General features: G+C 47.5%; 1 protein-coding gene across 1 annotated transcript in view; it reads left to right on the top strand.

Moving 5' to 3' along the window:
- Positions 1–12294, top strand: part of ADAMTS16 (ADAM metallopeptidase with thrombospondin type 1 motif, 16) — a gene marked incomplete at its 5' end in the record, with an annotated part of 142187 nt that overhangs the window by 113654 nt on the left and 16239 nt on the right. Inside the window, 2 exons of the mRNA XM_008574715.1 lie at positions 11393–11594; positions 11739–11933. Of these exons, the coding sequence (XP_008572937.1) occupies positions 11393–11594; positions 11739–11933 (397 nt within the window). The remainder of the gene's footprint in view (positions 1–11392; positions 11595–11738; positions 11934–12294) is intronic.

The raw sequence follows: 12294 nt of genomic DNA, 5'->3' as shown, positions 1-12294 counted from the left end.
CACCATGGTGAACCCAAAAGGGAAATTTTAGGGATATTACTACATTTAACACATAACATTGTTCCATATCTATGAATTGAGGAGGGTGATATTCACGGTCAATATGTCACAAGTATTGAGAACTTTGCATGTGCTTACAACTGTGCATTTCAAAAAGGCACTGAAGAAATGTTCCATTGCAAAAAGTAGCTCTGTGGACAGACAGCATGGCCCCTCTGATGGGCAGAGCCACCAGCATCTCACCCTGCAGCCTCGGAGGTTTCCAGTCGACCTTTCCTCCTCTAATCTCCTGTCCATTCTGCAGTAGCAGTGCTCTTTCTAAAATATGAACCCAATACAGACCCTCCCCTACATCCAGCATTCTGTGCCTCTCCATGGTCCTTTGCTTGGATCCCAAATACCATTGGTGGCCTCTTCCCCCTCTAGAGCCTGCTGCACCTCCCCACAGTCCCCTTAAGCACTCTGTCCGACGCTGCCTCTCTTGACGGCACCCCTTCCTGGAATGTGTTTGTCCCTCTCTCCTCACAGCCATTCCTGATTCCTGGTTCCCGTGAGGCCCGAGGCCGAGACTGGCAGGTGCCCTGCCTGCAGTGCCCCACGTCGCTGTCTATGAAGGGGTGAGGCGCACTCCCATGTGCATTTCAATGGAGCCAGTGCACTGAGTGGAGTAACAGGACAGGGCCACCAGGCTCCAGCAGGAGATGCCATGGTGGTCCTGTGAGCAGGGGGCCTGGGGGCAGGAAGCAGTGCTGAGGCACTTGAGGGGTTGCCTCCCAGCATGTAAGTAGGTGGCACAAGAACCTCGGTTCCTGCTGCTTTTATTTACAAGGTGCTGCTCTCCCGCCATCCTTCCCCGCTGGCGGCAGATGCATGCTCTGCTCCACAGTGCGACCTTACCCTGAGGACATTGGCACAGCTGCTGTCGTGGCTGTTGGTTCCAGTCTCCTCCTTGTTGGCTTCATGCACGTGCTTCTGTGTGAGAAGAAAATATTCAGGGGCGGGGGAGTCGCCTCCCGCCCAGGACGAAGCCTTTGGACGCGCCTCTTGCCGTTTTCTCTTGTGGTGCACAAAACAGCCTTTCTCTTTCCCGAAAAGTGTGAGGTTCCGATCGTGATTGGTACTGGCCACCCCAGTGCCACGGGTCCCCCTCTGGGCCCTGGAAGGCTGTGGAAGAGAGTCACGGGCCCGGTGGCCTGAGCCCAGGAGGCCACACGGAGCTGCGACAGCCACTGCAGGTCCCCGGAGCACGGGCGCCCTCGTGGCCCCTTCCCCGTGGCTTTCCAGTGCACCTGCAGGATGCTTGTATTATTTTTCCTTCAAAAGTTAAGGTTTTTAACTTTTTAAGTGATTCAGTGTTAAAGGTTGGACTCTGTACTATGGCCAGGAGCTTTTCCATGACCCGACACATTGCAGCAACAGCCCTGCTGCTCTGAGAGCTGGGACTCCTGCTGGGGGCTTCAGGCTCCTGTGGCCAGTGGTGCACTGGACACCCCGGCCCCCACTGGGAGGAAGGGGAGCAGGCCGGCAGGTCAGTCAGGTGTGCCTTGTGCTCGGGAAACAGAGGGCCACGAGGATCTTAAATAGTAATGGGCATGTTCGTCTGAGCACTGAAAATACTTCTTCTGGGGAGCAGAGTAGAGAAAGACTCTATCAGGGCAGGCCCGGCAGGGATGGGGGATTAAGAAGCAATTCATAGAAGAGGTCTTCTATCAGCCAGGGTTCTCCAGAGAAACACAATCAATAGGGTGTGTGTGTGTGTGTGTGTTTGTAGAGAGATTTATTTTACGGAATTGGCTACATGATTGCAGGCAGTAGCAAAGTGCACAGGGCCAGGCTGCCCACTGGAGCCCCAGGAAGGAGGCATGTCTGCAGCTCTGCAGTTCTGCCGTTCACGGCCGAAGGCGTCCACTGGCAGAATTCCTTCCTCCCCAGGGGACATCGTCTCTGTCTGCTCAGGCCTTCAACTGGTTAGATGAGGCCCACCCATGTTATGGGGAGTAACCTGCTTTACACGGTCTACTGATTTAAACGTTAATCTCATCTAAGAAATACTTTCACAGAAACATCTAGAATAATGTTTGACTAAATATCTGGGTGCCGTGGCCTATCCCAGTTGATACATAAAATTAACCCTCACAGACCCAAACTCAACCCATGTGAGCATCAGATGTACAGGAGGGAGGGGCTTTGCTGGAGAAAGGGGAAGTAGAATCCTTGTGATCTGGTGGGATGTGGGAAGGGCTGTAGGACGGAAGCCTCCAGGGGTCCCTGTTCTTGTGCAGGTGACAGAAAGGGCAGTAGGAGCACAGACGGGGGCAGCTGGCTCGAGGTTTCTGGCACCCTTCAGCCGGTGATGTTTGTAAGTGGTGTATGCAGGGGTGGAGCTCAGGAGTTCACCAACAGAAGGGAAGCTCTCTTATGCAACCTGTTGATGAAAAGAGTGGGTTACGAGCAAAAGATCATTTAAAGTACACATGCACACATACCTTGAACATATATTTTCACTTAAAATACATAAATGTGCATCCGTTTGCCAACTTTTAAAATTATGTCCATAACCTTTGAACAGGGAATCTTCCTGTTGGAGATTTAAGTTGGTTACTTGCATAAAACATGCTCATCACATATGATTTCCAGTTTGAGTTTCTTTAAAGAAGGGTGAAACTTGTTCTGTTCATCTGAATGCAAAATCATTTAAATTTCTTCTTTTTCCTCAATATTTTCTTTTTGTTTCAGCCACACCTAATTTGATAGCAATTCCATTTAATGACTGGTCTCTGAGTCATTCAAAAGATTCAACTTAGTTTTCATAGAAACAACCTTCTTTTTTTCATGCTCATATTTCATCAGGCTACACCAAATCTAATTATATTACATAATTCCCATGACAAGTTCAGCTGACATAAACAGAACGGAATACAGACTCAGCTGGTTCCAAGTGAGCCCGTGAGTCGCCGGGTGGCAGCAGAATGCTGTTGACAAGCATGGGCTCAGCATGGCGTGGGTGGCAACCGATATGCTCTGCCAGGAGGATGGAGAGGCACGATGAGCCGGGTGTGTCAGTCCGGAGTGAGTGAAGAACAGCTTGTAATGAGGCTGGAAATGGACCAGTGAGCAAGCGGAGCCCATCGAGGTGGTACATCTAGTGTCCACAGGAAAGCAGAACAGGCAGGGATCACTAGGACAGAAACTGGTCTGGAAAATAGTCCACGGCTTTGCCTTCCTAAGAGTAGAAAACTGAGGAGTCTCACATGGGAAGTTATATCAGCCCTGCCAAGTGGAAAAACAAGTGTGTGATTGGGTGGTGGGAAACCTTTGTAACCTAGATGGTGTTTGTAATAGAAATACTTGGCTGGACAGTTGGGTATTGAAGGGGTGCAGACACATGCAGACAGGAGTTGCCCTCCCAACGTTGAAAGCTGCAGATGGGAAAAGACTGTTCTTTCTAATGGAGGAGTGATGTGTACTGACAGCAGTGCTGCTTTGGGGTGTGGGTCAGCACTATGTTTCCTGTCCCTCCTGTTTGCACCTTCAACCAACTCAAGGAGCCCTAGCTGCTCGGAGCTCAGCCTCCTCACACAGGAGACAAGGCTATAAACTCCATCATATCTGAAGTCGCTTCTAGCTCTAACACTTGGCTTTCTTTTTTCCAGCCTTCCATGGAAACTGGGTAGAGGGACAGCCTCACCAAAGGTCCGGAGTTTTATCATCATTTAGAATCTAATGATTTCCTTTTTAGTTTTTATGAGCTGAAGGCTTTCATTTAAATGAACAGAATGCAAACACTCCCAGTATTCTGCAGAGAGAAATCCTCTGATGAAGGATTTTTGTTGAAACAGGGAACTATTAAGCCCATTTTGAACAGCAAAGTCAGGTCTTTTATTTTGTCTATGTCTCTTATAATTCCTTTTGCTCTGTCTTTCCCCATGTAAATGAAAGCGCTGTAGATCTTGCTGGTTCTTTTTAAGGTGATATCTGATGACAGGAGAGCAAGACAGGAAAACCTGGTAGAAATGGCATGTTGGCTTCTGAATGGTAAAACTTCACATACCTTTGGCTTCTCACAGTCCATAAAGTTAACACCCATGGCACCTCCATCAGGGGGTGCTTTTGATGTCCTTTGGTTTGGCTTTATGTGCCTCTGCAAAGAAATCCTGCACTTAGAGATGAAAACAATTCAGTGTCTGTGTCTGGCTCATTATAAATCTCTCCTTCACAAGTCTCCTGTCACAAGTCAAACAAAGTGGTTTGACTTTTGAGGCCGAGGAAAATGAAGTAACTGTCAAGTTGCAAGCTCCGAGTGCTGCCGGCAGGGCCTGGCTTCCAGGCCCCTGTTCCTTGCCAAGCAGTTCTCAGTAATGGGCTTTCCGGTCTGCTTTCCGTGGAAAGCAGGGCCAGACCCCAGCATTAGCCCCAGATTTTTCAGACGAGCATCTGTTTATTGTTGAATGTGCATTGTTATCCTTAAGACATTTCATTTAAAGGAAAAGTATGGTAGATCTCAAATTACTTACACATGGGAAGATGCTATAGTTTCACAGGAAGACAAGGTCATTGTGTCTTCAAAGGTCAGCTAATCCCCATTTCGCCAGACCGCCTCAGCCGCTGTCCTAACCCCTGAGCCATTGAGCAGTGTGTGCACGTCTATGTGTAGAGCCGCAGAGGTGATTAAAGATCATTTAGGAAAGTAAAACTGAATGACTTAATTAAGAACAGCCTACATGAAAGTTGTGACACATAATGCTGACACGTGAAAGTCACGTGTACCCAAGTCTGACTCTGATGGTGAAGAAGCCCCTTGTATTAAATACTAACCCTGTATTTTAAGTTGTCTCCCACTACATCCAGTGGTCACCCTCTGTAAGGAAACCCAGCTGTGAGCATCTAATATCTATCATGGTCTCTCACAGCTTTGTGATGTAACAAGGTTTCTGTCCTGTCATTTTTCCATGTGTTTATTAAGTTGTGCAAGACTACTACATAGAAGGTCAAGAGTTATTCCTGAAAATAGAATGACAGAATGCTTGATCTCGAACTTCAGAAAGAATTAATAGGCAAAACAAACTGAAACAAAATTTTTAAAGAAGGTAGAGGTCATGTGCTGTCTGAGAAACTGATGTTAAATCCTAAGCAGACCTTGGATGGCTCAGGTGGGCGGGGGTCCAGGGCAGGACCGGCCTCTGAGTCTGGCCGGACTGCTTGTGTGGTGTTTCATGACAAGGTATTTTGCCAAACACTGGCTGGAAATTTTCATTGTCAAAGGTAACCTTACATAACTAAAACCAAAATGTTATTTTTTTTAAATGGGGGAAAAAATCATTTTCTGGAGAAGAGCTAATGTCTGTTGATCATTAGGGTTATTGAATGTTGGACNTATTTCATCAGGCTACACCAAATCTAATTATATTACATAATTCCCATGACAAGTTCAGCTGACATAAACAGAACGGAATACAGACTCGGCTGGTTCCATGTGAGCCCATGAGTCGCCGGGTGGCAGCAGAATGCTGTTGACAAGCATGGGCTCAGCATGGCGTGGGTGGCAACCGATATGCTCTGCCAGGAGGATGGAGAGGCACGATGAGCCGGGTGTGTCAGTCCGGAGTGAGTGAAGAACAGCTTGTAATGAGGCTGGAAATGGACCAGTGAGCAAGCGGAGCCCATCGAGGTGGTACATCTAGTGTCCACAGGAAAGCAGAACAGGCAGGGATCACTAGGACAGAAACTGGTCTGGAAAATAGTCCACGGCTTTGCCTTCCTAAGAGTAGAAAACTGAGGAGTCTCACATGGGAAGTTATATCAGCCCTGCCAAGTGGAAAAACAAGTGTGTGATTGGGTGGTGGGAAACCTTTGTAACCTAGATGGTGTTTGTAATAGAAATACTTGGCTGGACAGTTGGGTATTGAAGGGGTGCAGACACATGCAGACAGGAGTTGCCCTCCCAACGTTGAAAGCTGCAGATGGGAAAAGACTGTTCTTTCTAATGGAGGAGTGATGTGTACTGACAGCAGTGCTGCTTTGGGGTGTGGGTCAGCACTATGTTTCCTGTCCCTCCTGTTTGCACCTTCAACCAACTCAAGGAGCCCTAGCTGCTCGGAGCTCAGCCTCCTCACACAGGAGACAAGGCTATAAACTCCATCATATCTGAAGTCGCTTCTAGCTCTAACACTTGGCTTTCTTTTTTCCAGCCTTCCATGGAAACTGGGTAGAGGGACAGCCTCACCAAAGGTCCGGAGTTTTATCATCATTTAGAATCTAATGATTTCCTTTTTAGTTTTTATGAGCTGAAGGCTTTCATTTAAATGAACAGAATGCAAACACTCCCAGTATTCTGCAGAGAGAAATCCTCTGATGAAGGATTTTTGTTGAAACAGGGAACTATTAAGCCCATTTTGAACAGCAAAGTCAGGTCTTTTATTTTGTCTATGTCTCTTATAATTCCTTTTGCTCTGTCTTTCCCCATGTAAATGAAAGCGCTGTAGATCTTGCTGGTTCTTTTTAAGGTGATATCTGATGACAGGAGAGCAAGACAGGAAAACCTGGTAGAAATGGCATGTTGGCTTCTGAATGGTAAAACTTCACATACCTTTGGCTTCTCACAGTCCATAAAGTTAACACCCATGGCACCTCCATCAGGGGGTGCTTTTGATGTCCTTTGGTTTGGCTTTATGTGCCTCTGCAAAGAAATCCTGCACTTAGAGATGAAAACAATTCAGTGTCTGTGTCTGGCTCATTATAAATCTCTCCTTCACAAGTCTCCTGTCACAAGTCAAACAAAGTGGTTTGACTTTTGAGGCCGAGGAAAATGAAGTAACTGTCAAGTTGCAAGCTCCGAGTGCTGCCGGCAGGGCCTGGCTTCCAGGCCCCTGTTCCTTGCCAAGCAGTTCTCAGTAATGGGCTTTCCGGTCTGCTTTCCGTGGAAAGCAGGGCCAGACCCCAGCATTAGCCCCAGATTTTTCAGACGAGCATCTGTTTATTGTTGAATGTGCATTGTTATCCTTAAGACATTTCATTTAAAGGAAAAGTATGGTAGATCTCAAATTACTTACACATGGGAAGATGCTATAGTTTCACAGGAAGACAAGGTCATTGTGTCTTCAAAGGTCAGCTAATCCCCATTTCGCCAGACCGCCTCAGCCGCTGTCCTAACCCCTGAGCCATTGAGCAGTGTGTGCACGTCTATGTGTAGAGCCGCAGAGGTGATTAAAGATCATTTAGGAAAGTAAAACGATGCTATAGTTTCACAGGAAGACAAGGTCATTGTGTCTTCAAAGGTCAGCTAATCCCCATTCCGCCAGACCGCCTCAGCCGCTGTCCTAACCCCTGGGCCATTGAGCAGTGTGTGCACGTCTATGTGTAGAGCCGCAGAGGTGATTAAAGATCATTTAGGAAAGTAAAACTGAATGACTTAATTAAGAACAGCCTACATGAAAGTTGTGACACATAATGCTGACACGTGAAAGTCACGTGTACCCAAGTCTGACTCTGATGGTGAAGAAGCCCCTTGTATTAAATACTAACCCTGTATTTTAAGTTGTCTCCCACTACATCCAGTGGTCACCCTCTGTAAGGAAACCCAGCTGTGAGCATCTAATATCTATCATGGTCTCTCACAGCTTTGTGATGTAACAAGGTTTCTGTCCTGTCATTTTTCCATGTGTTTATTAAGTTGTGCAAGACTACTACATAGAAGGTCAAGAGTTATTCCTGAAAATAGAATGACAGAATGCTTGATCTCGAACTTCAGAAAGAATTAATAGGCAAAACAAACTGAAACAAAATTTTTAAAGAAGGTAGAGGTCATGTGCTGTCTGAGAAACTGATGTTAAATCCTAAGCAGACCTTGGATGGCTCAGGTGGGCGGGGGTCCAGGGCAGGACCGGCCTCTGAGTCTGGCCGGACTGCTTGTGTGGTGTTTCATGACAAGGTATTTTGCCAAACACTGGCTGGAAATTTTCATTGTCAAAGGTAACCTTACATAACTAAAACCAAAATGTTATTTTTTTTAAATGGGGGAAAAAATCATTTTCTGGAGAAGAGCTAATGTCTGTTGATCATTAGGGTTATTGAATGTTGGACAATTGATGCCAGAAAGTCCTACCTAAACTGCTGAGAGAAAGCCGTAAATCCTAGCGCTTGTCCAGGCAGCGCGGAGAGCCGCACAGTGGGAGCCCTGGGCAGAGGAGAGTACCATTGGTGGTGGGCAGGAGTCCTGCCTTGGAAGCCTCACTGTTTTGGGTGATGCTAGCCACTTGCTTTGTTCTAACTGGTGGACTTGGGAAAATCAGAACAAAGCAGGTACCATTATGGCCACTAGTTAGCTACTGAACACAGCTCATTTGTGCTCATGGAACCCTCTGACATCAGCACAGAAGCTTGTGGGGATTTGACTCTCTCACGAGCTGAAATGGAGACAGTCCTCCAGAGTTGTGCTTGTGAAATAAAACAGACACTTGGAGTTCCCAGATGATCTCTGTTCAGGACTATTTCTTAATGATGTGCAGTTAAGAGAGAAGAGCAGAGAATGGATCTACCCAGTTGGAACGTCTTAAGATGGTGGAGACAGAAGACTTAACAAGGTGGCGTGAAAAGCCTGAGAGCCGCCAAGGCATTTTTTGCAGCCCTGGTGTGGACACACCAATTATATTTTATAAGGCTGCAGGATTGAGAGAGCAAATGTAAGAAATGGAAGGAAACATAAAAGCAACATGAAAGCACATGGAAGTGGCAGAAGAGCCACCGAGAAACTCCAGATGCAAAATCATCACAGCCCCAAGGCTGAAAACCAATCTTCATGATGACGATGTGCAATTTAGATGGTTGAATGTGTAATAGAAAACACCAATCTTGTTGGCACTGAAAAATGTGAGCATTTCCACAGTGGATGTGAAATATTTCCTACAACCCTCACATTTTCTTTTATGTTTATAAAAATTTGCATTATACTTATTTACAATTTTCTTAAAAACATAATGGAATCTTTTCAGGAAAAACACTTGGTATAAAATAGTTCAAAGTTTCTACAAACCAAATAGGAAAATGTTGTGCTACAGGTCAGCCTAGACTCCGAGCACTGGGCCAGGGTGCCCGCCCTTCTGGGTGGGACTGCTTCCTTGCCTTCGAGGTTCCACCACCTGTTATCCTCAGGATTTTCCCAAGAGTCCAAAGTTTGGCTCTAAAACTATTTGGGTCACAAACCCCTCTGAAAACTTTAGGAAAGGTACTGATCATTTTTCTCTGTCGTCTTGGCAGGCACGGCACATGTGGAACTGGTGCAATTTCAGGGGCTCACGGGCCTCCTGGAGCTTAGGATTCCAGTCCTTCTGCCTTTATTTCCTTCCTTAGATATTTATATACCTTGGTCCATATTGTGAAATTAGAGACACTGAAAATAGAAGACTTGTTTTAGACATTGAATTTTAGAAATGCTGAATAAAATGTCGCATATACTGCCTGCCCTCAACCGTGTTAAAAAACGTATTTAAACACACACACACACAGAAAGCACCAGAAGCCAATGTGAAGATATAATGACAATGTTTATCTCTGGTAGGAGAGGTACGGGACATTTTTATCTTCTCCTAAACATTTCTATATAACTTGGGTTCACAGACTTCAGTCCCTAGAACACCTGTCCCAGGTGCTATACATGCTCCTGAGAGCCACCTCATGAGCTCTCTAAGCTGCTGCTTTGGCTCCTCAACCTGAGTGTGACTGTCAGGGTTCAGTGTGGGAGGACAGGATGGAAAGTCACTAAGCCAAAGAGTAAATCTGGGCATCTTCAGAAATTCTGTTTTACCTTAAGATTTAGGAAGAAGCCACTGTTACCCTAACTCAGAAATGCTGTGGAGTGGAGGACAAAACGCACCTGCTCTGGTCGTCACCACGAACAGCGGGAGGCAGAGCAGGAGGCAGAGCAGGGGGCTGGGTGGGCCCCTCCTCACAATGTAGAGGGGTGGTATTGCTCCACCTTGTATAGGCTTCTCCTTTTTCCTCAGTGTCATTTTTCCATAACTACCAAGGTAGTGCCAACGTCTTCCACAGAATTTTCAGTTTTTCATAAACACCCCCGTGCCTTTCCGCCTTCTCCCGCGGTGGCTAAACGGGAAGATAAATGCAACGGAAAGTCAAGTCCTCTCAGAGTCCAAACGGCTGCTTCCTGCAGGGAACCCACGGCCCTCCAGCCAGCTGAGTCCATAGTACTGGGCCACGTTGGACCTCCTGGACCTCTCCTCTCCAGACGAGCCCCCTCCCCAGGATGCACATTGAGCCTTCTGCAGATGGGTGTGTGCAAAGCCCACCAAGGCTTTGTAGACACACACAGGCTTATCCAAGAGCAAGAATGGCTGAGCCTAGACCTGACACCCGCCCCCCCATGCCCCATCACACATGGTGACAGGGAACATGCTTATAACCAGGAAGGGAAAACGTGGCACTGAGAGAAAACATTACCTGGAATGAAGAGATGCTAACAAATTGAAAGACAACCAGACATGATGTGCCCCTGTTGGAAGAATGCATCATCACGTATGAAATAGTCATATAAACAAAATTGACCCAGAATCTGATAAAGCCCCTAAATGACAGGAAGGATAGAGGATAGAGGAGCATGTGAAGAAACACCACTGAGATGTAATTCACAAAATCCTGCAATCAGCAAAATAAAGGCTACGGGAGACTTAGTAAGACAAAAGATCCCATTTCTGTAACAAATAAGTTGAAGAGGAAAATAAACAAGATTAAGGAAGAACCTGTAGCCTGAAAGAGAAGAAAGACACATCGAACAGTTGCCAAGTGTGGACTTTATCTGGATTCACAAACAGGCAGGTGGCCTTAAGTTACAACATTTGGGGCACAACTGGGAATTGGGACACTGACTATTTAGTAATGCGAAGCAATTATCATTAAATTTTTAGTTGTCATACTGGTATTATGGTTATGTTTAAGAAAAAAACAAGAATCCTTATCTTTTAGAGATGCATATTGAAATATTTATATGTCTGGAATTTGCTGCAAAATGCTATAGGGGTTGAGGGCACAAGTTGATCATTGCTGAAGCTGGGTGGATGAGAACGCAGAGGTCCTTGATTTTTTTATATTTGGACTTTTCCTTTAAAAAAGGAGAGAAAGAGCAGACACCTTTGCCGAGATGGGTTACTTACAGGTGCAGGGGAACCCAAAAGCCAGGGGAGGGGAAGGGATGGCGGGCCCCTAAGTAGAGAGGGGAGGGGCAACAGGGGCAGGAGAGGGACTTGTAGGTCAGAGATGCCTGTCTGTGAGAGCTGACACCGAAGATACCTGCACCCAGGTGGGCTGTTGCTGGGGGATCACACTGGCCTCTTCCCGTGGAGTGACGGCACACCTCCCACCACTGTCTCTTTGTCCCCTGCAGCTGGTCTGTGGGGAACTGGAGTGCCTGCACCCGGACTTGTGGTGGGGGCACCCAGAGCCGGCCGGTGCAGTGCATGCAGCGTGCACGCTACAGTTCCCACCCAGTCCCATCCAGCCTGTGTTTGCAGCCTGCGCCCCCCAGCAGGCAGGCCTGCAACCCCCAGAGCTGTCCACCTGCATGGAGCACTGGGCCCTGGGCAGAGGTAACTGGGCAGGCGGGGTTGACATGGGTGGTGGCCGGCCCTCTCCGGTGGAAGGCAGGGCTTGGAGCCTGGGACTCCCCTTCAGTGTAGTCCAATTCATTCCCGTGGTCCTTGCTGGGCACTGACATTTGCTCTCCTGCACAGTGCTCACGAACCTGTGGGAAGGGGTGGAGGAAGAGGTCCGTGGCCTGCAAGAGCACCAACCCCTCAGCCAGGGCGCAGCTGCTGCCCGACACAGTCTGCACCTCGGAGCCCAAGCCCAGGATGCAGGAAGCCTGCCTGCTTCAGCGCTGCCACAAGCCCAGGAAGCTGCAGTGGCTCGTGTCTGCCTGGTCCGAGGTAGGTGTGCCTGGCCCCACGGGACCAGAATGGGTTGGCCATCTGTCCCCTCGGGCTGCCACTTGTCTTCTGGCCCCCTGCTTCCTGCCTTTCTTCCTGCATCAGGTCTTCTTTGTGTTTCCCAAGTTTCTGCTGCCTCCACCCCCAAACTTCAGGCCACCCATGTGGGCTTCGGTCAACTTCATGGCAATTCTCAATGTCTCCTTCGGTTTTTGGAGACTCACCCACCTCCAGAACAGTTGTAGTCACTTTCCAGGACACGTGTGCCTGGTGCAGAGCAGAAGGAAGGTGGAGTACATTGGAAAGAAGCAGAGAACGCACTTCCTGAGACGAGTTTCCACAGGCAGCCTTTACGTTTGCA

Source organism: Galeopterus variegatus, unplaced genomic scaffold, assembly GCF_000696425.1.
Source record: "Galeopterus variegatus unplaced genomic scaffold, G_variegatus-3.0.2 Scaffold1091, whole genome shotgun sequence".
Classification (NCBI taxonomy): Eukaryota; Metazoa; Chordata; class Mammalia; order Dermoptera; family Cynocephalidae; genus Galeopterus; species Galeopterus variegatus.
Note: the sequence above shows the minus strand (reverse complement) of the source record. Positions and strands in the feature narration are given on the sequence as shown.